Here is a 24,250-nt window from a genome sequence, read left to right on the forward strand (position 1 = left end):
CTTTTTTTTTCTTTTCGGATAACCCTAGTAGCACCCCGTAAAGGTCTTGGCGTCAAGTACGCGTAAATATATCTTCCCTTAATTTTGAATATGCCATTGTCACTGATCTATAATGGCCTGCGATATCAGGCTTTGATGAAATCATTCAAGTACAACAATACTGTTCAGCACAGTATAGTTAAGGGAATTATCATTCAGGCTGTCCAGATAGCAGTTCTACAGATCTAAACCGACACCTTGTTAGCTCAACTGATAAACCATATATGCCAGACTGTCTCATGTCCGCAGCAGAGAAGTGCTCGGTACAAATTTCTCGTGGACCTTGAAAATGTCCATAAAAACCTCTTCCTTCTTGTTCGGGTCCTTCCCATACCCACCACCTCCAGGCGTATGTACAATGATATGATCACCAGGATTCATATGCGTTGTTGCCTTTCCACCAAGACTGATAAGCCTACTCGTACCATCGGGATACTTTCGCAACCACATATTCACCCCTCGACTCCCATCCTCACCACCCGCCATTCCATATGGAGGAATAACACGCCTCTCGGATAGAATAGAAACCTGCATCGGCAATCGGAATTCGATGTCGCGAGTACACCCATCTCCACCGCGGCGGCGTCCAGCTCCACCACTTCCATTCCGGATAGAGAACTCGTGGAGGATGACAGGATAACGCCTTTCGAAAATTTCCGGATCGGAGATACGAGTGTTGGTGATATGTGTATGCACGCCGCTTTCGCCATCCCAATCTGCGCCGGCCCCCGATCCGCCAGCGATAGTTTCATAATATCCAAATCCCTTGATCACTTCCCCGGTTTCAGGATCGCGGCCACCGTAACCAAAAGTTAGGTTGTTGCAGGTACCCTGAGAAGCAGCCGCGGCACGAAACGCCTTGAAGATCAAATCCACAATGCGTTGAGAGGTCTCGACGTTAGACCCGACAGTTGCCGCTTTGAGGGATGGTGAGAGGAGGGTGTTGGGTGGGCATATGAGTCGAATAGGCTTCAGGCATCCCTGGTTCAAAGGGATGTCGGAGGATATCATCGACCGAAGACAATACTGCACTTGATTAGAGAACCTTTCTATCACACACTTCATATCCAAATTCAACTCACCATAATCCCCGAGTACATGATAGCGGGTGGACAATTCAGGTTTCCAAAATGTTCTGGTCCAGTACCGGTGAAGTCAAAGTCTGCATCGCCACTCTCTTGATCGATGGTGATCTTCAGTGCCAAAGGAGTTCCATCGTCGATGTAATCCACGGCCTCTAGGGGCTGTCCTTTAAACTTCCGAGCGATTACTTTGAGAAGCTCGCGGGTCGACTGGCTGGCATTGTCCTGAATGGACTTCATGTAGAATTCCACAACGGGCCAGGTGTATTCTTCGATCAACGACCGGATCAACTGAATACCCCTATTATTAGAGGCGATTGCAGCTTTCAAATCTGCAATGTTGTCCCGCAAGGTCCGTGTACCACTTGACCCAGGATAAGAAGCCGGGATATCAACCAACACCTCAATCAACCCGGGCTCATCGAACTCACCCTCTTTGACAATCTTGAATGACTCTACAGCTGCACCCTCTTGCCACAACTCTGTCGAGTTCGGAGGCATGGAACCAGGCTGGATTCCCCCGATATCAGCGTGGTGGCCTCGATTCGCCACGAAAAAGAGGATTCTTGTCGGATTTTCATTGCTGTCAAAGACGGGTGTGGTTACTGTTAAATCGGGAAGATGTGTACCACCAGAGCATGGATGGTTGCTCAAAAGCACATCGCCAGGCTTCAATTCACCAGGCTTGTATAGTCGTGCCTGGTATGCGATTGCATAACTCATGGAGCCCAAGTGAGCTGGAATGTGGGGAGCATTGGCAACCAAGCTACCATCCCCAGAGAAGACTGCACAGGAATAGTCAAGTCGTTCCTTGATATTCACTGAGATTGAAGTCTTTTGCATAGTGTGGCCCATTTGCTCGGCCACGCTCATGAATCGATGTCCGAAGACACTGAGCTGCACTGGATCTACAGCTTTCGTGGTAATTTCAGGCTTAGTTGCTCCAGTAATTTCAATCACGACATGCTCTGGCAAGATGATAGCCGAACTTGCAGGGTCCACAATAATTGTCTGGGTCTTGTCGATTACCATGGCCGGTCCATTGATGCAAGTGCCTACTTTCAGGTCCTTGAGCGAGTATAAACCAATATCAAGCCAACCGACCTGTTCAAAGTAGACTTTAATGTTTCTTTCTGGGTTGATCGGTGTCGCTGGAGGCGAATTGGCGAGCTTCTTCAGTTCAGCTGTTGGGCTAGAAAGAGAAACATCCATTCCCTTGCCAGTGCTCCGAACTCTCACATCATCGATCAGAATTTCTCTCGGTTGAGTAAAGCCAAATTCCTGCTGATGGCGCGCAGAAAATGCATCACCAAATTTCGAGAAATCTCCTGGATAGGAAATCATCAACGCTGTATCGCTGCCCTGATACCTCATGTTCAAGAACAACTCATGCGCAATTTGGGACTCAGGAAATCCCTGAGAAACAAGCCCAGCGACACCCGCTACTTTCAACCTTTCGAATCGCTCTTCCAGTCTGGGGAGGTTCTCCATGGTGTAGGAAGTTGCCTCTGGCTCCTGGTTCTCAACAACCACGTCTGCCAGAGCCATGCCATATGCAGACAAGATGCTGGAATATCGTGGAATCAAAGCTCTGTGAATACCGAGATCCCTTGCAATAGCTACAGCATGTTGCCCACCGGCGCCACCAAAACAGCAAAGATTATGTGCCGCAGTCTCGAAGCCTCGACCTTCACTCAAAGTCCGAATCGGTCGAGTCATAGTTGCATTCGCGATAGAGATAAACCCGACAGCAACCTCTTCTGGAGTAAGCTGGGAGGATCCGTCTTTTTCGGAATTAATGACTGCGGTCAAAGCAGCGAATTTTTCTTTGACTACTTCAAGATCTAGAGGTCGTGGGAAATAGTCCGGTATGATCCTGCCGAGGAACAGGTTCGCGTCTGTCACAGCTAACGGACCACCTCGGCCATAACATGCTGGACCGGGATGGGCCCCTGCGCTGTGTGGGCCGACTTTGAAAAGCCCGTTCTCCCAGAAGAGCATCGATCCACCGCCAGCAGCCACGGTGTTAATGTCAAGTTGTGGCGTCTGGATCGTAACTTGAGCAATAGTACTTTCGAAGATGTGTTCCAATGCCCCAGCATATCTGGCGACATCGGTACTTGTACCACCCACTGCAGCATGTTAGTGAACATTCGTGGAAAGACTTATATCACAAAATGAACCTACTGTCAAATGCCAGTATGGGTGTTCCATCTTCGGAATCATAACATGTCCTTGACATGCCAACAACACCACCAGCAGGCCCACTCAACACCCCGCGAAGACCAGAGAAATTTGCGATCGAGGTTAAACCACCATCAGACTGGTTCAAAAAAACCTTCTTCGCGTGTTCGTCTTTCAACTCGCCTTTGAAACCTTTCCGAAATCCGTCCAGGTATTTCTCCGTCACAGGCGACAGATAAGCGTCCGCAACGGCCGACTGACTTCGAGGAACCAGCTTCGCCATGGTCTGGAGCTCATATGACACGGCAACTTTGAAGCCAAGCTCGCGCGCTACTCCCGCCACTGCAACCTCATGCTCTTGGTATGTGTATGAGTGCATAAACGCGATAGCGACTGACCGATATCCTCGGTCCCAAAGAGCGAGCAAGTCTTTCCGGACCGCATCCAAGTTCGGAGTACGCAGCACACGAACGACTTCGCCCGTCAACCCCATATGTAGATCCTTATCAGAATCAACATCAATCGGCTTTGGATCGGGGTCTTCCGAGAATCCTTCGATCGTCACGCGCTCATCCACCTCAACTACCGTCTCGTATAGCTGCCGAAGTCGTTGAACAGACAAGTCAAAAATATTGGGTCTCGCTTGATTACCGATCTTCAGCAGGTCTCGGAAACCCTTCGTGGTCAAAAGTGCGATGCGGTCCCCTTTACGTTCGAGGAGCGCATTCGTGGCCACGGTAGTACCCATCCGGATGGACTCTACCGGGGTCAAGTCTAAGAGAGTTCCACGAGGTATCGGAGAGCCGCTGGCAAGCTCAAGGATCTGACGAATACATTCTGTTGGAGCATCATCGTACTCTGTTGGGGATTCGGAGAGGACTTTGAAGATCACGTCTGAGGAATGACCCGGGATCTGAGCCCAGGCGTCGGTGAACGTGCCACCTCTGTCAATGGCAATACGAATTCCAGGTTGAGTCATATTGGCTATGGAGTAAAGTGAAAATTAATATACGTTGAATCACAGTAGAGACGCGGTTTATATTTACATTGAAGTGAGGGGAAGTCGGTCATGCCCCGCACTTCCTGCTTCTGCAGATCTATCAATCGCTGTGATCAGTACCTTGTGTAGGTTCTCGGCGCGACGCCGCTCCGCTCGGCTGAAGAGCTGTCAAGCCGATAGGCTGCAGATAAACTAGATAAAGCGTCGGGAAGCAAACCCGACACGTCGGCAAGGAGATGCCGAAAATAATAATGACCAGATATCTGGATAGCTGGCTATATTCCTAATTCTTGTGAGAGCTTAATCATCCAGCCAATATCTGGAATGTGGTATACATTTGCCGCAAAGTTACTACCCAGATGTGGGGCATGATATGCAGGTGGTCATTCTGCTTGACTGTGTTACCTTGAGAATCCCTCATGATTATTATAACTTGCTAGAGAACTGTCTTTCTTAATCGCTCTTATTTCCTTCTCCTCGCAGCTTTCTTTGCTCCTCGAGCCAAGAGCAAGACCCAACACAAAGGTTGAGTACAATTACCACCATCGTTGTTCGACTTCGAGACCAGTGAACACTCAGGCTTGGCACTCATAAGAAATACAGAAGACCCCTGCTACTGACAGTGGCCAGCCTTCAGACAGTGCGAGCTATGAGCCAACCAGCGGAGGATAAAAGACAGAGAGGCGATTCTGGAGTCGTTGTCCGAAATCATGTCCTTCGTTGCCCTTCATACCGGACCACAGAGGCTGGAAAGTGCCCTATAGACGTTTGGTCAAGCCGATAAATTTGTCTGCCCATACTGAATCAGCAAATTGGAGGGATCAATTCGCCCCTGCTACCTGGGCTAAGTCACATGTGCCCCACAGGACGCTAATAACGTCAATCAGCAACCTTGTTCGCCTTCCAAATTTGTGATTCTGATTTGACGTATGATGGACGTGGATCCAGATAAACTGATTGATCTCGTGGAGCGACGTCGGCTTCAAAACCGTGTGGCCCAGCGCAAATTTCGTGGTGAGTTGTCGACTTCTTCAGCCCCGCTTCAGCTTACGCTTTGGATTGCTAATCAGGCGTATCTGCCACATAGAGAAGAAACGTCGCGAAGCACGAAATGCTTTTCAAAATGGCTCTCATCAGCAGTCAAGCGGATCACCTAGTGCACTGCCGTCTGCCTCGTCGATCAATTCCGATTGTCCTCAAACAGTCTCTCTCGCATCATTACGGGCTCCTTTGACAAAAGTACCTGATGCAATCCCAACGGAGTTGCCGAATACTGCCTTCGAACAAGGGAGAATGAATGCACACATTGATCTCGATACAGTTGACTACTTGCCACGCGAATTAAGCAACGAACCTTTCCTCTTGCCGACCACCCCCAGCTTCCAATCCGAGTTCGTGGTACCAAATTTGGACCCATCGACAGTCGTGCGCACATTCTCACCTGAACAGTGCGATACTTCATTTATAGACATAGCAGGCGGTCATTTAGACTCTTGGTTAGGCGACAGTCGACCAGGAGCTCCATTCATGCCTTCCGGGCTCTCAGATTACGATACACATCATGGCCCATCACTGTCCCACAATGATAACTCGCTTCCCGGGTTAATAATATCAAGCAAAGATGATGGATGGATCAGCTCTCTCCACATTGCAGCTCAGGCTGGCCATGAACAAATTGTGCAAGCTCTACTGCAGCACAACGCCACAGATATAAACAAAGCAGACAGCGACGGTCGCACAGCGCTAATACATGCGGTCGTTGAAAATAACCAGTCGATTGTATGTTTACTCCTTGGAAGAAGCGCGCGAATAGGTGCATCTGACTGTGATGGCCGCTCCGCCCTTCATTGGGCCGTGCTATATCGTCGTATCGAGATACTAGAGGTGCTTCTGAAGCATCGCGAAAAACATGAAGCAAGCCTCGATATTGATACGCATGACAGCACAGGATGGACACCACTACATATGGCTGTCCGTAGAGCCTTTGAGCCGGGGGTCTTAATGCTCATCCAGTCCGGTGCAGACATCAACGCCAAAGCCAGTAAATGTCCGTATACTGGAAACGTAATGCCACTGTTGAAGGGACAGCAATAATATCCAGCTATGGATTTGTTGCCAGGAGGAAGAACAGCAACTCTGAGGGACACTCGTTTTCTGTTAACATGTTCATTGTGGCTATAGCCCCTTCTATCACAGCTATCAGCTCTATAAAAGTTACCTGATCCGATATATACGTCTACCAAGGCTCCTCCTCGCCGGTGTATTTGAACAACTTCCCACTATGACTCTCTCGCGTAGCAACATCAACAACTTTGACAACGCCTCCGGCACTCTGTTCGACTGTCAGAGTGGCCTTGTCAGTTCCAAAATCAACCGCTCCACGGTTACCGATATCTGTCTGAACCCAACTTTTGAGTCAAGCAATATTAGCGACACCATATCCGTCAGCGATTAGTATCAATTGACTTACCCTGGGTCAATCGGGAAAGCATTCAACCATTCATCCTCCACAGATATGGCCTTGGTATACCAGTGCTGTACCAACTTGGTAGGAGCATAAGCCGCATTCCGCAGAGGAACGAAGTTGCTATCAATCTGAAGTATTAGCACGAAGTCTTCAGAAATGGATGATGTTCCTCATCATTGTGACTCACTATAATTTATGTTAGCTGTTGCTTCTTTCGTTCTTTGGGGATCATCAATTGATCCTTACCGTTAAAAAGCCAGCGGATGATCCGATAGTCACCCACTTAGGCTCCTTAGCCTCTCTAAGAAGGGTGCGGAAAGCCTGATAGAGATAGATGAAGCCGTAGATATTGACATCAACGTGGCTTTGAATATCCTCGACCTTGACTTCTAAGACTCGTGGCCACAAAGCACACATTCCTGCATTGGCAATGAGGGTATCAATGTGGCTGATACCTTTATCGGAAAGCTCCTTTACAGCGTCTGCAGGATCGGTGGCCGATGTCGCCTCGATTTTGACGATATGGAGCTCAGTTCCATCAGCTCTGTGGAGATCAACGAGAGCCTGAGAGGTAGGATGGCCTGGATCACGGGTGGCAGCGATGACAGTGTGATTTGGCTTTTTAAGGTAAAGCTCCAAAATGCCTTTACCAATACCGCGATTGGCTCCAGTGATGAGAACGATTGTTGGAGCCATGATTTGAGATGCTATGTAGCTTGGCCAGTTCGCGACTGGGTAGGGTGAGACACTGTTCAATTGAAAAGGATAAGAAGGATCAAAGAAAAGAATAAGTGAGGTTTTGATCTGCCCTTGATGAAGATTTGACAGCTGTATACCTGAAGTTATATACTTAGATGTTGAGGGTAAGCTTAGGGTAATCAGTCAGCATGTGACGATTAATCTTAGTCGGGCACCTCACCTGAGCACGCGACAGCCTTGTCTCCACTAAAGTCCGGCTTTTTTGGACAAAGAAGTACTAGTGCATCTCAATATCCCTCACTCTGGCTAATGAGAGTTTTTGTGATTAAGGGTCTATCCAAGCCACATCCTTCGCTCCCCACCGCCCTGAATCCCATGATATTTACATATGTCCTTAAAGTTCTAGACCATCTACATGTGCAGTTTAAACTGCTGACTTGGCCTGGCCAAGCCCCTGCGAGGTAAGCTTACTGTGGGTCCACCCCAACCACTCAGAGTGCAGCTGTCATCTAGCCATTCTGGTGGAATTTATATGTTGCATCAGTCTCGCATACATAAAGATACATCCCATTCTCTCGAACATTATGTCTTTATGTCGTAGTCGTCCCTTCAACGTACGAGCATTGAGTTTTTTTTTGTGCTTATAGCAGTGTATCCCGGCTGGCATATTGGACCCTCAGATGATAGTGGTGTTTAAGAATCTTGCGGGAGTGGGTGTTCCGTTGTCTAAATCTCGAGTAAGTGGAGATTTTTCATTTGGGCAATATTCATGAATAAACGGCAGTCACTTGGCTTTTTTTGGGGGTAATAGCTCGGGGTCAGGCTTGTATGCCGAGGTCAATGGCAAAAGCTTGTTTTGTTGGACTTATCCGTTCCCCGCAATTTCTTTCAAATATCCGCAGTTGCTGGAGCAAGTTCGTTGACACGGGCGACGAACTTCCGCTTTTATTGCCCAGTAGGGCCTTTAAGTCGGCTATATCCCCAAGTAAGACTATCAAGCTGTGCATGCACCCCCACGTTGGGGTAATACGCTAGTATGCGGAGCGAACTACCCCGTCTGAGCGGCTTGGACCCTGTCTTTTAAGGTGTTATTAGGGCACTTGCCCATCCTCATCATTGGAAAGGAGACGTGTTTCTCTGGCTAGCAAAAAATAATAAACGTCAACATGGCGCCATTTTGGGGCTTACGAGGCTCAAGACTTCATTTTGCCATCTGGGTAGAAGCTTGCTTCTGTGTCATGATTTTTGGCTACAATCAATCGTCTGCTGGCGGTGTTCTTTCAGATTCGACTTTCAACCTTCAGTTCCCACGAATGAACACGCTCTCTACAACAGGCTCCCTGCAGAAGGAGAATTCCAGGATTCAAGGTGAACTACCCAAGGCAATGACCAAGGCCACACAGCTGACTCCATCTAGGAACGGTCGTCGCGCTATACACACTATTTGGAGTTTTTGGAGCACTGGGCTGCACCTTTCTTGGGGACATTTTAGGTCGCCGAAAAACAATATTCCTTGCCAGCGCGGTTCAAGGCGTCGGTGCCATAATACAATGCTCATCCTTCGCTTTCGCACAGTTCATCGTAGGCCGGATTGTGTTGGGCCTTGGCACTGGCGGCATCATTGCGACAGTCTCGGTTTGGCAATCAGAAGTTTCAAAGGCGGAGAATCGCGGTGAACATGTCTCTGCATTTGGCATTTTCTGTGGCTCTGGCATCGCTTTGGCATTGTGGATTGCTTTTGGGATGTCTTATACCCAACCGAGCTCTGTGTCCTGGCGCTTCACCTTGGCTTTTACCCTTTTCCTTTCCTTTCTTGTCTGTATATCAATTTTGTCTCTACCCGAAAGTCCTCGCTGGCTATGCAAACAGGATCGCTGGGAAGAGGCCCAGGAGACCCTAGGACTACTATACGATGAGGATCAAAGCAGCGTGACTGTGAACAAAGAAATAGAAGACATACGAATCTCGTTGGATCGAGCCAACAAAGGAAGTTTGGGAGCTATGTTTAAGATGGGCCCTCAGAGAGTGTTCCATCGTGTGGTGATCGCCGCGGTGGCCCAGATCTTTCTGCAAATGACAGGAGTGAACTCGATCACGTATTATGCGCCGACTATTTACCAGCAACAGCTTCATTTCGGACAAACTGATTCAGGGCTTCTGGCTGCATCATCGCAGCTTGTCTTGGTTATTGGGGCATTTTGCTGTGCATGGACAGTCGATCGCTTTGGACGCCGGAAACTCATGATATTCAGCGCCTCCAGCATGTCTATATGCTTTGCTTTGATTGCTGGCCTGACATCGCGGCCCGACAATCCTGCAGCTTTGAAAGCTGCTGTGGTCTTTCTTTATATCTACTTCTTTGTCTATGTTCTTGGCTTCCTTGGGATTCCATTCCTCTACGCCAGTGAGATCGCACCAACCCATCTTCGGGCTGCAACATGTGGACTGTCGACCGCAGTTTCCTGGCTGTTCAACTTCTTGGTTGCCGAAGTCACACCTTCTGCTTTCGACGATATTGGCTGGAGGTATTTCATTGTCTACTGCTGCCTCAACGCGTCATTTGTCCCCGTCATCTATTTCTTCTTCCCTGAGACGGCGAAGCGCTCGCTTGAAGAAATTGACGAGATTTTTGAAGCTTCAACGAGTATTTTCGACACGGTTTCAGTCGCGCGAAAGTTACCAAGAAGGCACCTCGCAGAATTTCTGAGAGAAGAGAAGGCGACTGAAGTTTCCCATATTGAGGCTTGACTACTTCGCAAAATAACCACGCCTGATGATTATAAGAATGCAGCGCAACGTATATAACGATGTTATTAAACAATTCAAATTTGAGCTATTAGTACAAGATTTCAGGAAACCGCTTTAATTTAATTGGTCAAGAAAAAGTTACAATGACAGAACATTCGGTCGGAATTTCGCAATCCTTTAACCCAATATGGAGACCATGGTATTTCTGCTCTCAAAGCACCACGTACTCTACTTGTATCATCAATCAAACCGCTTTTGAATGAAAATGAAGTAGGTGGTATTCCAAGTTAACTGGACATCGTAGCTTTTTATTCGGACGATAAACATTGTCTCTCACCTTAGTAGGGTATTACTGAGAGATGGGCCTCGAGAAAAAGATTATTTTGGTGGATACATGAGCTAAAAAAATGTCAATTCAGGCTACAGGGAAGGTAAATATTCCCGGTACTCAAGCTGAAAAGCAGCCAGTCAGGTTTAGCCAGTGAACCATCCAGCTTACTAGAAAATTCATGTTTAGGCCAGTGGTAATGCCGAAAGTCTCGCGGAAGATATAATAAATGGAGACGATTGCGCCATACCACCACCCCCTCATCACTACAACAAAGTCTTTGAAATAGCTTAGATCTTTGAAAGATTATGTCGATAACATTGGAACATGGGTCTATAGGAGATTGATTCAATCTCATCATTGTGTTCTAGAGAGATGATTTACTTAGGAGTAACCTTCCGGGGGTCAATGGAAAAGATATATTATCCAATCTCGAAGCTTGATATGAGAGGACTAAATGTACGCGGCCAAGGCTTTACTCTGCAGTGACGTGATCAAGATGCGCAATGGGGTCATGCCTAGCACATGTTTATTTAAATCAACTTTGTCTCGGAATTCTGATAGCCAAAGCAAAGTTTGATCATGGCGACCGACACAGAAGCCAACCTGCCTCGAGAGCAGAGCATAGTCCAGCCAACAAAATCGTGGAAAGGTTATATCTGGGACACCTGGGAGCTACCGAGCGACGAGCGATGGCTATTATTTAAGCTTGATGCGTTTGTCCTCACATTTGCCTCTGTGAGTTAACTTCATGGCCCAGAAAATCTGGAGAAAGCTAAGATATTTAGATCGGCTACTTTCTCAAATACCTGGATCTTCAAAATGTCACAAACGCATATCTTAGTGGCATGGAAGAGGACTTGGAGATGTACGGCAATCAACTAGTGACAAGTACTTCGATCTTCACAGTCGGCTATGTTATTGGACAGATTCCTTGCAATTTGCTGCTCACTCGCGTCTCACCGCGATGGGTGATTCCTTCGGTAAGCTTGCTTAATCCCGCAAATATTGTACATTTCCTTCGATGCACGTACTAAAGTTTTGCAGCTCGAAGTTGGCTGGGGAATTGCCACTATGTGCATGTCGAGTGTAAAAACCTATAAGGCCCTCTATGGCCTTCGGTTTCTTGTTGGACTCTTCGAGTGAGTAATTCATTCTTTGTCACTGATGGATGAAAAGCTAACCCGCGGGACAATAGATCTGGATTTTACCCCGGTATTCACTATCTCCTCGGATCTTGGTACACACCCCGTGAGATCGGCAAGCGAGCAATGATATTCTGGCTCGCGGGCTCGATTGGTACCATCTTCAGCGGTTTTCTTCAAGCTGCAGCCTACACAAACTTGGATGGGGTGGAAGGTCGAGCAGGATGGCGATGGCTTTTTATCATCGACGGTATTATCACATTGCCGCTTGCCCTTGCTGGATTTCTTTTTTTCCCTAACTTGCCACAAAGCGGCAAGAAGACCTGGTGGACTACCCAGGCAGAACATGAGCTTTCGGTGAGGCGTATGGAGGCGATCGGTCGTGCCGGTAAACAACCTTGGACCATGGCCAAGCTGAAGAGGATTTTAAGTAGCTGGCACACATATCTTCTTCGTATGTCTATCATCCGATCTGTCGCTTACTTAAGAAAAGCTAACAGTGTGGATAGCCTTGTGTTACATTGTCTGGAACAATGGAAGTCCGCAACTTGGTATGGGGTATTGGCTGAAGAGTTTCAATACAACACCTGCTCCGGTCCCAGGCACATCTTATACGGTCTCTCAGATTGATAACTGTGAGTCTTGCCTTACAATGTGACGTGAAAATACTGACTTTACAAATATAGTGCCTCTGGTGTCGACTGCTATCTTCATCTTTGTGGCCCTTGCCTGGGGCTTTCTATCTGATGGACCTTGCAGAGGTCTGCGTTGGCCCTTTATATATGCCGGTGCTATCATTACAGTACGAAGTAGCCACATCCATGATTCCTTGGCCATATTGACTAATCATACTACTTATAGCTCATATTTGATGTGCTCCTGCGACAAATGCCTCTTTATACCAACATACCCGGTCGCACGGCTGTTTACTGGCTCAGTCTCATCGGGGTAAGTTTGAAGCACCGATTCCAAGGCATCCACTTTACTCACATCCAAAATAGAATGGTGCTGGTCCACTGATTCTCAGTTGGACCAATGAGATTTGCTCAGCTGATACTGAAAAGAGAGCTTTGATTATTGCATTAGCCAATGACCTTGCATATGTTGTACAGGCAGTTGTATGTTATTCTGCTTTACAATCGCCACGGGCTTTTTCTAACTAGGTGCAGGCCCCCAACTTTGTATGGAAAACTACAGATTTCCCTGCTGCAAAAGAGGGATACCTCTGGTCTATCATATTGCAGATCTTGTTGAGTGAGTCTCACTCTTCGTCTCACAAAACGTCATCTATGCTAATCGACTGAAGTCATCGTCACTGCCACTATCCAATTCTTACTTTGGTGGGACAGCAAGAAAGAGGCAAATACGGAGATTGAAGGGTTTGTTCCAGAATCGTCCGGACATTCTTCCATTGACAGCTCGTCCATTGATGGTAGTAAGGTTTCTGGTGCTAAAGTAACATCCGTTGGGCTGGAGTAATAGCTCACAAGCAGCTTTGTATCTCAAAGAATTATTCTATTGGATTCGTGCAGAATTTGAAATACTTATGCTCTTATCAAAATATAAAGTCAGTCCATTTGTAATGGTGGATCTAGAAACTCACACATCATTCGCTGTGCAATAAAGCTGGGTGTCTGTCATACATCGGCTGGATGGCATCTTTTCGCAATCAGTGAGCTTACTGAGAGCGTTCAGTCTTACAAAATTGTTAAACACCGTCTCAGATAAATTCGGCGACCCGTGTGTGCTGCCGAGATGCTTTTCGGCAACCGGATCGCTACCCGATTATAGATAAGACCGCATGCCAAGTTGAATGCCACATTATTAAAGGGCATATCTTTAGGCCGCCATTTTTTCTTTAATTTTACCTGTTATACCTTATCACATACCCTCGAAGTTCTCAAAATGGCCCGCTTCAGCTTAGAAGAATTGCCAGTCTTACCACTGGCTGAATCCTTTGCACTCACTGCGGCCTACAACTCTGACTCATTTCCCGACAAGGTCAATCTCGGCCAAGGAGTCTATCGTGATGAGGGTTCCCAGCCATGGGTTCTACCAAGTGTTCGATCCGTGAGTTCTCAAAATGCAACCAAGTCCATTTGCATTGAGCCGTACTAACAGTAAAACTAGGCTGAAGAGCGTCTCCATAACCAGAATCTTAACCACGAATATCTTCCAATCACTGGCCATGCCCCTTTCAATCAAAAGGCCCAGCAGCTGATTTTCGGTCGCGAGCTGGCAAGTCACCATAATATCCGCACTATGCAGACAGTAGCAGGAACGGGCGCAAATTACCTCGCCGCTCTGTTCTGTGCGCGTTATATCCGCCCGAAGAATGTGTTTATCTCCGACCCAACCTGGGACAATCACTATGGTATCTGGGGAACTGCCGGCCCAGACGTTACACAAAAGCTCTATCCTTACTATGACGCCGTGGCACGGTCCTTCAACTTTGAGGGGATGATAAATGAGCTTGAAAATTCAGCAGAGGAAAACGATATTGTGGTTCTGCATCCTTGTGCTCATAACCCAACAGGACATGATCCGACGCATGATCAATGGAAAAAGATCGCTGAACTCGTAGGACGAAAGCGTCTCTTTGTTGTTTTTGACAGCGCCTACCAGGGTTTTGCCTCTGGTGATCCCGATGCAGATGCATGGGCGATCCGATACTTCTACTCGACTTTCTTCAATCATTCATCTCCTTTGTCGAAAAACTCACCAGCTGGTATGCTCGTCTGTCAGTCATTTTCCAAGAATTTTGGTCTTTACGGTGAACGTATAGGGGCACTGCATCTTATCAACCACCCCTCTGTCTCCTCTGAGGGCGCATACTCGCACTTGGTTCAGCTGGCTCGTTCGGTGATCTCCTGTCCCTCTTTGTTCGGTGCCAGAGTTGTAGACACCATTTGGTCTGACTCTGAGCTACGTACACAGTGGGAGAAAGATGTCAAGACAATGGCATCGCGGATCGAAAGTGTCCGTGTCGCCCTGAAATCAGAATTGGAGAAGATCAACACAAAAGGAGATTGGTCACATATCACACGACAGATCGGCATGTTTAGCTATACTGGGCTGTCAAAGTCGCAAATTCGGATATTGAAAGAGGTGCATCATGTCTATATGCTTGAAAACGGGCGCATGAGTATGAGTGGGTTGAATGGCAAGAATGTTAAATATGTGGCTCGTGCGATCAAGGATGTGGTTTCGCAGGCACAATAACTATTTCACTCCAACTAACCCAAAGTAAAAGCCAACTCAAATCTTTAATTCTAATCAACACCCTTGAATGGTCTCAAAAATTTCAACACCTCCTGAGTCTAGTCTTTTCCTGTCTTAACTAAGCGATAAATCCGTTTATGCTGCTCCAAAGCCACCAATGTAGCGATTGTCTGAGGTCCCAATCGGATAAAACTAGGAGTCCAGCCCCGGAACAGCCATCGGAAGCCTTCCTCCCGCGTAAGCTGCCTCACGATATTCAAGACAGATTTCTTCTGGGAAGAACTCATCAATTGGGTCCTAATCACATCCATAGGGCTCGAGATTGATGTCGCAACCAAGCTAGCCAGTACAGACGCACCGAAGTGAATCAAAGGTCTCTCTTCATTGGTTTTGGCGACGCTTTGCAGCAATCTTTTGAATGCATCATAGGAGGCCAGCTGACTCGCGGTCATGATTCCAGAACGGAAGCAGTTTGTCCAAAGTCCCTGAGTAAACGCCCTCCAGCCCTCATGGCGCTTCATTTGAATCCATGCATCGAAGACGTTTTTGTAGTTGCGACGGTGTTGGACCGCTAGTGAGCGGTCATTTTGCATTCTCACGTTAGCAATATCTGATGGTGTGCCGAATATGGCGCCTGCAAATCCTGAGACTGCCGCCATTATAGCTAATCTTGGGACTGTAAGAGGTTGGTCCGACTTTTTTGCCGACAGTTTCAGCTCTTCGTAGAGAGCAATTCGAGAGGTTCCATAGGTTACTGGATCAAGTCAGTGTTGGAGTTCTGGATTCGGGGAAATCCACTCACATGATCTCATGAAGCCAGCAGAGAGCTTGTTGAATTATGTTAGTCTATTCCGGTTATTCTTTCTTGATTTCAGTACTCACACCATGATATAGCCCTCTCGTTCCCTCACTTTGGACAATGTGAAGTCCAGTTCGAAGAAACCCCTCTTTGGCGCCATTTTGTACCGTCTGCATTCGAACTTTGACTATAGAAATTAATCAGATGAGTGTAAAATTAAAAATCCTTACTGGGTGAGCTTACTGAGATCGAAAGGATGCGAAAGCAACACCGCCATACATGAAGCAGACCCGCCAAACCATCTGGGATAACTGATATCCGTCGGTCTAGCTTCTTTCTGAGAGACATGAGAAGACATTGGCAATATTTTTTGGTCTACCATCTTAATTAAGTAGTTCGGTCGAGATCGACTTAATTCTATCAATCAATCGTGGAGCTTCGTATACGATTAGAGCGGTGGTAGGACCTCGGTAAGGATATGTGTTGGTGAAATGGTATGGAACCTTTGCATGCACAAACAAAGAGGCGACTGGAATAAGGATAAGAAGCAGAAGCTGTTATTCAATAGAATTCGTTCGATAAATGGATGAATATCGGGGTATTGACTGGATGTGGACATGACTATACCCCACGCCTCGGGACACACTTCTGGTAACCGAGCAAGACGGCTATATGCGCCACCAAGTATAGTTAATTATGCACCTCGTTTTCCACAGCCAAATTAGATAAGCCCATTCTGTCTTCTCTCGAATTGTCGAATCAGTTTCTGTCAATCATAGGAGGCCTTATTCATGACTCTTTAGACACTTAACTATGTACTGGATTTTTCCTGGCGGTTCGCGCTGTCCCTTTCGCTGTCCCTTTCCGGATTAGCGCTCACCACCTCGCCGCTTTTGCTCATTGAGTAGAACTGGGAATGCTCCCAGTGCTGAGGTTCATTCGCCGAGCGCACCACAGAAGACCAACGGTACGAGCGAGTCACCTAAAGAAAACGCGGGACGCTCGTTCATGGGTGAATGCCCATTTGACTAAAAAGTTCAATATCCTATTCAGAAACGGATGGCTTGGAGCACATAACCATAGCATTTCACATTTTACGTTTTACATTGAAGACTAATAGCGCGAGATTAGCATATCTAGCCTATCAGTTTCTCAACAACACTCTAGGAAATGTTCGCCTTAGCTTAGTAACTTTCCATGCGTCAAGAATCAATTTTTTACGCGATGCTAACTAGGCATAGATTAATACTCTATAAAGCACTTACTTGCGTACCTCAGAAAACATGCGTCGTCAGATATTTCTTCTTCTTTTCACAATTAGATAGTCCTTCTATGTCTTGCAAAACAGAAACATGAACTGTTTTAGAATTTGTTCCATAAACATAATCTCTTTGTAGTTCGTGGACATAGTGTCATTGCACTCAGCTTCCCTCGTCACTGGATTCAATTGCAGGCGTACTGCATACCCTCTACATGCCCTCGGGTTCCCTGAAGTTCAATAGATTCTCCAGAGATATAACCGGGGAATGTGGATTCATAGCCTCGAATTTGTCATTCTCTTTAACAAATCACTTCCGATCGCGGACTGCCATTTAGAAAAAAACTGCAGGCTGAAGGTACTTCTGATGCTGTCGAAGATTGAATACGGGGCTGCTTTGCCAAATAGAGGTGGTAAACTTGGGAGGCAGATGGATATAGAGCTCAGATCACATTCGATCATTGTCCAGGACATAAGGTAGCTGACGATTGCTTTGGGTTGATTAGCGGCTGTGCAATTTGGAGTGTACGTGCTACATGTACGTACCTTCTCCATCGGATTGGGCAGCTGCTCAATCGTGGCCACAAGTCCTCCTTGAAATTACATGATGTTTGTGGCAGAGTTCTTGGTGGAGTTCGTATCCCAATCAAATGACCACTCAGGAAGGGTCCTATGCATCCTGCCCCACATGGTGAACGTGACTGTTCCTGGCACTGAGCCATTAGAGGTTTGGAATCCTTGCCCATCCGTAGTGACCTCGTGTCGAACATTTCTGACGACAAGTGTTCGTGCTTCAATAGAAGAGCTTGCGGTGGCGTGGACATGCTACGTCCTTGTATATGTACAGGTCATACATATCGCAAGGAGGCGGGAGTATTCTATAATAAAATCATCTTATTAATGCGCATGTAAAGCCATATATTGAAGATATCTTACCGCATATATTAATATATGTAGCTCGTTCTTGGTATGCACCACTGCCATGATTCCATAAACCAATATGTCGGCGTCTTCCAGGAAGATTCTCATATCCAGTCAGTATGTATCAGGTAGGCGACTAATCAAACGCATCCACGACATATGATACACATATATATGTAGATATATACAGCCATACGAGTGGCTGAGGCAGCCATGACCCTGGTTTCATATCGCATAGTAAGAGGATTGAAGACTGTCTTATATCAAACACACAAGACACACGAGGAAGGCAGTCGGCAATGCCGGTTTGCGATGCAATTTAATGTGCACTGTGCGAATAAGTGGGCTTTTTGGTCCTCTGCGGCTCTTCAAAATAATCAAGTAATAGAACTTTGGAAGAGGCAGCGACCAGGTCCAAATGTTCAAACCCATATCGGAGATAGCATATGCCTCTAAGAAAGTTATCTCAACATGCCTTTTCTCTGCACCCACTGCCACGGGCGCCCATGCGTAGGATGGATGCGCTCCACAGAAGAAAATGGAGCCAAAGGTAGAGGCGACTGTCCAGACAACGATCAATATAATCGTCCTCTTTATACCATATCGGAAACGGTTCGCATCATTCAAGAATCACAGAAGACTCAGCGATAGAAGAACAGTGTACTCAATATAGTTGATGCGAATGCGAGAACGGTTGCGATGTCGACATAGTAATGAAAATCTTGAAGATTTATAAGAGAGAGAGACATTCCTGCTGCAGCCATATACGTTGATGAGAGATGGAGAGAACATGCTTTGTACTTGGCCCCCAATATCGATCAGGCGCCTGGGCTCATTACAACAAAGAACTGTATTTTACTGTACGATACATCAATCATATCTAGAGCCAATTATACAGCGCGCAATGTCAGATCCGTCCATGCCATGCCCTTCTTGGTTGGTATTCACTTTGTTTGCAACTCCCATGCCCCCACCTTTCGAGATATCCCAGGTAGAATCTGATTGACGCTTTCCACACATTGCTCGTTTTCAATATTATTTGCGCCACAGAGCTTATGGTGTTCCTTCAGGTCCTTACGACCAGCGTTGTCGTGGCCCTTCTTTGGGTGGTGACTGAGTCAATCCGCCGTATTTTCTTTCACCCTCTATCCCATATTCCAGGTCCCCGCCTGGCCGCTCTGACCTGGTGGTACGAATTCTACTACGATGTTGTCCTCCCGGGCAAATACATTTTTAAGATCCAAGAATTGCATCGCGAATATGGTACATTGGGCGTTTCTAGCTTTGAGCTAGCGGGCGCCAGAATACGAAGCTAATGATTAAGCAGGCCCCATTCTCCGCATCACCCCAGACGAGGTTCACATCAACGATGTTGGCTTCTTGGACACGGTCTATGCTGGTTTGAGAGACAAGTACGAGTACCCATTAAAGGCCCTGCGAGTGCCTGGAGGAGTAGGCGCCACAGCAGATGCCAAGCTCCACAAGTTGCGCCGCGAAGCTCTCGTGCCCTTCTTCAGCAAACGCAATGTTCTATCCCTGCAGCATCTGATTACAGAAAAGGCCGACCAGCTATCTGAGATTCTCTCGAAGCACGCTATAGAAGTGTCGCAAGCCAATCTGTCGGATCTCTTTTTTGCATTTTCCAATGAGTGAGTGGCGCTCTCTGTTCTATTTCGAAAGCCGGGCTAAATCAAAACAAGCGTCGTGACCAACTTTCTGTTTGCCCACAAAACGAACAGCCTCGCAAATGAGAGACAGGCAGGTATAGCTCGGGATAACAGCAGGCAACTCCTCTTGGGGGTCCATGTTAATAAGCATTTTCCCTGGATCCCGGGCTTCTTTGAGGCGCTACCGACCTCTATCAGCAGGCCTTTGATGCCCCCGGGTCTCATTGATATGTTCAACCTATTTGATGTCAGTTTCCATGTGTCAATTCAGATCTGTGTACCATTTGCTGACCCACGGCAGAGAGTTCGCGGAGAAATCTCCAGTATCATGAAAGCCCAGTCAACTGAGGCTGATATAAAAAGCGGGCGAAGTCCGACCGAAAAAGAAGCCGTCTACGAGTCTGTCCTGGTCAATGAGTCCCTTCCACCCCATGAAAGAACTTTGACCCGATTGGAGCAAGAAGGCGCCCTCCTCGCCCTAGCCGGGACCGAGTCCCCAGCCCTATCCCTCAGCATAATTTTCTACCACCTGCTTGCCAACCCGTCGATTATGAATAGACTTCGCGCTGAGCTCGAAACAGTCCCAATCCACGCTTCGTGGTCCCAACTAGAAAAGCTGCCTTACCTCATGGCAGTCATTGAAGAAGGCAACCGTCTTTCATTTGGTGTGACAGCACGCATTGGTCGTCGTGCACATGAGGAGCTAATTTTCACTCCGTCGCCTTATGCCACTACTCTTGGTACCGGCAAATCCTACAAAATCCCTGCGCGTACGCCATTGAGCATATCCACTCTTAGCGCACATACCGCACAATCCGTCTTTCCGGACCCATTTACATTCGACCCTGAACGCTGGCTTGGTGAGGCTGGTCGGGAGCGGAAGCGTTTCCAAATGGCTTTTACCAAAGGAAGTCGTAAATGCCTGGGAATCGAGCTTGCCAATGCTGAACTCTGTTTGGTGATTGCGGCTTTAGTTCGCTCATTTGACATGACCCTTCATGAGACCGACGCCAGAGATGTCTCGTTCGAGCACGACTATCAAATCGCGATGCCGAAGATAGGATCTAAAGGTGTTAGGGTAAATGTCAAAATCAGAGATTAGAATAGCTGTTAGAAGGGTTTCACAAATGTTTTACATAATTTGCGATAATAGCAGCCATAGGCTGCTGGGCAAGAGTTCGATCTAATGCAGATTTAAGCCTTTTATGTGGCGTTTTTGCAGCTTCAGCAACTCTATCTCTATTGAGCTGCACGCAAATTCAAACGGATAATACTGCTCAGGTGCTCTCTAGTGTCAGAAATAGAGTCAACCTTAGAAGGCACTAGGGCGGCTAGGCTTGACAGAAACCTAAATCTTGTAAGGCGGAGCACTCTAGCTAATCACCAAAATTTATTCCAAATATTCTTCGAAATGAATTCATTGGATGGATCGAAAACCCCTAGGCATGATATTGAAATTACATATCACTGTTTCAAGGGATTTTAATGGCAACACCTGAGAAGCGGTGTTCAATCGAAGCACGCGACCGGGCTCGGTCGCAGAGCCGACCCGTTCCCGAAATCTGGCGCTAACCATGTCATCGGCATCAACTTCTATCTCCGAACTCAACCTCAAACTAAGCCTGGCATCTAGCCCTTCCTGAAAATTTGGTGAAACTATATCATCTCTCACCTCATCATGACTTCCAAGGATAAGAAGCTTCGGATCGCGAGCCTGGGGAGCTCCTTCGCCGCGGGCCCTGGCATCCCCCCGCAAATTGAACCCCTTTCTGCCGCGCGCTCCGGGCAAAATTACCCTCATCTCCTAGCCAAGGAGCTAGATGCAGATCTCACCGACCTATCAGTCTCCGGCGCAACCTTACTCAACATCACAGTTGATCCACAAAACGCACCCTTCGGAAATGACATCTTCCCACCTCAAATTCAGTCAGTGCCCGAGGATGCAGACATCATCACTGTCACCGCCGGCGGAAATGACATCGGCTATATTGGCAACATGATGCAGGACGCTGCGTCCGCAACTATGCTAGGTTCAGTTGCCATCACCGTCATACGGGGTGTGAAGTCCATTGCATCTATGTTTTCCCAATCGACAGTACAAACGACTACTCTCCTCTCGCCAGAGGAATTAGCTGAGAGACTAGGTGACACCCTTGATAAGATACACGCAAGAGCCCCGAAGGCACGCATCTATATGGTCGAATATGTTGCGGTTCTGGGTCCTTCTACAAAGCCTCGCATTGACATCCCTTTTGATCAAGAAAGGATTGACCATCATTCTCAAGTGGCATCTACATTGCAGAATGCTTTTGTGGTGGCGACAGCGACAAGATCGGATTGGTGTGAAAGGGTACCAATCCATGAGCTTAGTTTGAAACACGCCCTTGGTAGCGATGAGCCTTGGGTTGGTGGCTTTAATTTGTCCTCCGTTATGCAAAAAGGACCTGTTCTTCACCCTAATCTTGATGGAATGAAGGCGGTTGCTGGCATTTTACTTGAAACGATTCGGAAGGACACGCCAGGACAGGCTGAATAATTAAGGAAAGGAAGGCGGCGGAGACGGACCCACGTTGATCGAAGAAATAGGATTGCGAAATACCTATTAATGAGTCACTCCCCGTTGACCAGAGTGGCACCTCCCAATTGGCTAGGCTTACTGTACTATTATTTTGAGGCATTAAGGTTGAGATATGCAGGAACGCCCGGTTATATGTGTTAAGGTACGCAAGGGGTAACTGTGCACCTGCTTCAGGGTTTTACATGCGAAACAGATCGTCACTAAAATTGCTTAGCCGGAACAAAAGGGGTTCATTCTGGAGACCCTGTCGTCAGCGACCCACATATTTTGCCCTTCCCTCAGGAGAACGTGTACACACAAGCTGCGGCCATAAATTTGGGTTGAGCGTGCTTGTGCCCGCTAGTTTCAATTAAATGGCAATTTCCTCTCCAAAGGGTCAAGCCAATCTCAATAGTAGAATGGCTATAATATCTTCATATCTGTATTGAAATTATATAAGTTCACCCATGGCGATCAGAAGGATGATCGACACAATTCTGGGCAGCAAAAAAAGGAACTCAATAGTACATTGTATCACAAATCAGGATCGACATTCATGGTCCCCATATGAACGCAAGGGCTCCGGAACGTCATTTGCTTGTTCCTGAGGGGAATCCAGAACAGATCTGTTTACCCAAGTGTCCTGTCAAACTCCAAACTCGGACTTGGACTTGGCTCTCCTCCAAGCTGCAACTAATTATACTCACGTCAACAACGTGCTGAGGTCGGCAGCGCCTGAGCTGTCCGATTTCCACATGATGTTGATCGAATTCTTCTGGGTTTTTCCTGTGATCTCTGCATCAACATGGCTAAGTAAGTACGATCACTCGCCAGGGTAACATCATTGTCCATCCTAACTGAATGAAACCTCAGCTATGCTTTCTGCGATGTTAACACATTGGGTGGTTATTGGAGAGCCAAGATTCGGCAGGATGAAGCCCGAGCAGACTATACCGTGAGTATTTTTCTCGTGCAAGTTCTGTTCGTGGGGACTAACCTGATGCCACTAGCTTCATCTCTGACATTGGCGCACAAGAATTGAAGCCGTTGTTCATGATTGGAAGCATCATCACCATGCTATTCATGAACATTTCGTTCTACCAATTCTTGCAGTATAAAGAACATGTCAACAAAATTTGCATGTACCTGTCATTCCTTTTTGCAATCTTTGGAAGCCTTGGATTGGTCATGTTGTCTGTCTTCGACAACCTTGATCACTTAATATTGCACGATAGCTTTGTCGCTGTTTTCATGTGAGTCTATTCTGAGTGTCAACATTAATGAAGACTCTGCTTACCCTCTGCAGGACGGGCTACTTGGTCAGTGCAGCCGTAATATGCGTAGACTATTTCTATCTGGGCAGATCCAGTCGCGTGAACAAACGCATGCTCATGGCGAGTTTTGTGATCAAGGTGTCTTTTGTCATTGTGGAGCTGGCCTTCATTTTGGCATTTCGAATTACTGCTGCACAAGGAACCATTGAGAAGAACACAGCAGCTATCCTTGAATGGGGTATGCATAGTCTCCTAATCTTTAGTCCAAGTGGTTTTACTAATGCTCGAACAGTCATTGCCTTTACATTCACTGGTTATATACTTTCTTTTATCATCGATTTACTACCGTCAACTCACAAAAATTCGGTCTCGAGGCATGAGTATCAACAGCTGGAGATGGATATGAACTCTTCGAGGCTGATGATCTGATTTTTTTTTTATTTTCCTCTGTACATTATTGTGAAAATAGACTTCATTTCTAAGATTGTTCAAAGAACATTTACAGTTGTGCTCAACAGTAGGTTTTGGTTATTAGTAGGTGAAATGAAAGGTAGCAGCAGTGTGTAAAGAAACAAAAAAAAAAAAGAAACATGGTTGTCCCACCAAGTAGCCCAATTCCTTGTAACAGGACGGTGTATTCTGGCGACGCCATCCCAGGGTGAAAGTGCCTCTGCAGAATTGCTTCCCTCAAGTATCACTTTCATTGCTTAGCGCCAAACAGCGTCGCGGATTACTCGCGCGAGTGAAGTGACGACCCCAGGATTCGTACCAGGCACCAGTACCTGCTGGTCAGGTGACCGAAGCAAGGTTGCGGATTTGGCGGTGAGCCTTCCACTAGGTTATCCATGACAGATTACCAG

General features: G+C 46.9%; 10 protein-coding genes across 10 annotated transcripts; 7 read left to right on the forward strand and 3 right to left on the reverse strand.

Annotated features, from left to right (window-relative positions):
- Positions 1-276: 276 nt before the first annotated feature.
- N7503_005047 (uncharacterized protein) lies at positions 277-4,284 on the reverse strand (the record flags this gene model as incomplete). The annotated part of the gene is made up of 3 exons (XM_057064594.1): positions 277-1,065; positions 1,122-3,253; positions 3,309-4,284. The coding sequence occupies 3 exons, from the start codon at positions 4,282-4,284 to the stop codon at positions 277-279; spliced, it is 3,897 nt and encodes a 1,298-aa protein (XP_056922337.1).
- Positions 4,285-5,237: 953 nt separating this feature from the next.
- On the forward strand, positions 5,238-6,399 carry N7503_005048 (ankyrin repeat-containing domain protein; the record flags this gene model as incomplete). Its single annotated transcript, XM_057064595.1, has 2 exons — positions 5,238-5,319; positions 5,393-6,399. 2 exons carry the CDS (start codon positions 5,238-5,240, stop codon positions 6,397-6,399), a joined length of 1,089 nt encoding a protein of 362 aa, XP_056922338.1.
- Positions 6,400-6,541: 142 nt separating this feature from the next.
- N7503_005049 (uncharacterized protein) lies at positions 6,542-7,468 on the reverse strand (the record flags this gene model as incomplete). Its single annotated transcript, XM_057064596.1, has 3 exons — positions 6,542-6,713; positions 6,776-6,900; positions 7,019-7,468. The coding sequence occupies 3 exons, from the start codon at positions 7,466-7,468 to the stop codon at positions 6,542-6,544; spliced, it is 747 nt and encodes a 248-aa protein (XP_056922339.1).
- Positions 7,469-8,637: 1,169 nt separating this feature from the next.
- N7503_005050 (sugar porter family MFS transporter) lies at positions 8,638-10,219 on the forward strand (the record flags this gene model as incomplete). The annotated part of the gene is made up of 2 exons (XM_057064597.1): positions 8,638-8,839; positions 8,889-10,219. The coding sequence occupies 2 exons, from the start codon at positions 8,638-8,640 to the stop codon at positions 10,217-10,219; spliced, it is 1,533 nt and encodes a 510-aa protein (XP_056922340.1).
- Positions 10,220-11,129: 910 nt separating this feature from the next.
- N7503_005051 (allantoate permease) lies at positions 11,130-13,171 on the forward strand (the record flags this gene model as incomplete). The annotated part of the gene is made up of 10 exons (XM_057064598.1): positions 11,130-11,285; positions 11,336-11,530; positions 11,595-11,689; positions 11,746-12,146; positions 12,202-12,327; positions 12,379-12,494; positions 12,554-12,640; positions 12,694-12,810; positions 12,862-12,946; positions 12,999-13,171. 10 exons carry the CDS (start codon positions 11,130-11,132, stop codon positions 13,169-13,171), a joined length of 1,551 nt encoding a protein of 516 aa, XP_056922341.1.
- A 426-nt stretch (positions 13,172-13,597) lies between these two features.
- On the forward strand, positions 13,598-14,914 carry N7503_005052 (uncharacterized protein; the record flags this gene model as incomplete). The annotated part of the gene is made up of 2 exons (XM_057064599.1): positions 13,598-13,762; positions 13,823-14,914. 2 exons carry the CDS (start codon positions 13,598-13,600, stop codon positions 14,912-14,914), a joined length of 1,257 nt encoding a protein of 418 aa, XP_056922342.1.
- Positions 14,915-15,012: 98 nt separating this feature from the next.
- N7503_005053 (uncharacterized protein) lies at positions 15,013-16,071 on the reverse strand (the record flags this gene model as incomplete). Its single annotated transcript, XM_057064600.1, has 4 exons — positions 15,013-15,668; positions 15,717-15,741; positions 15,797-15,900; positions 15,957-16,071. The coding sequence occupies 4 exons, from the start codon at positions 16,069-16,071 to the stop codon at positions 15,013-15,015; spliced, it is 900 nt and encodes a 299-aa protein (XP_056922343.1).
- A 2,876-nt stretch (positions 16,072-18,947) lies between these two features.
- On the forward strand, positions 18,948-20,661 carry N7503_005054 (cytochrome P450; the record flags this gene model as incomplete). Its single annotated transcript, XM_057064601.1, has 3 exons — positions 18,948-19,155; positions 19,220-19,541; positions 19,593-20,661. 3 exons carry the CDS (start codon positions 18,948-18,950, stop codon positions 20,659-20,661), a joined length of 1,599 nt encoding a protein of 532 aa, XP_056922344.1.
- Positions 20,662-21,237: 576 nt separating this feature from the next.
- Positions 21,238-22,095, forward strand: N7503_005055 (SGNH/GDSL hydrolase family protein; the record flags this gene model as incomplete). Its single annotated transcript, XM_057064602.1, has 1 exon — positions 21,238-22,095. The coding sequence occupies one exon, from the start codon at positions 21,238-21,240 to the stop codon at positions 22,093-22,095; it is 858 nt and encodes a 285-aa protein (XP_056922345.1).
- A 779-nt stretch (positions 22,096-22,874) lies between these two features.
- N7503_005056 (Frag1/DRAM/Sfk1 family protein) lies at positions 22,875-23,819 on the forward strand (the record flags this gene model as incomplete). The annotated part of the gene is made up of 5 exons (XM_057064603.1): positions 22,875-22,929; positions 22,990-23,071; positions 23,127-23,369; positions 23,423-23,628; positions 23,683-23,819. 5 exons carry the CDS (start codon positions 22,875-22,877, stop codon positions 23,817-23,819), a joined length of 723 nt encoding a protein of 240 aa, XP_056922346.1.
- Positions 23,820-24,250: the final 431 nt, after the last annotated feature.

This window comes from Penicillium pulvis (assembly GCF_028828015.1).
Source record: "Penicillium pulvis strain IBT 33274 chromosome Unknown contig_23_segment0_segment0, whole genome shotgun sequence".
NCBI lineage: Eukaryota > Fungi > Ascomycota > Eurotiomycetes > Eurotiales > Aspergillaceae > Penicillium > Penicillium pulvis.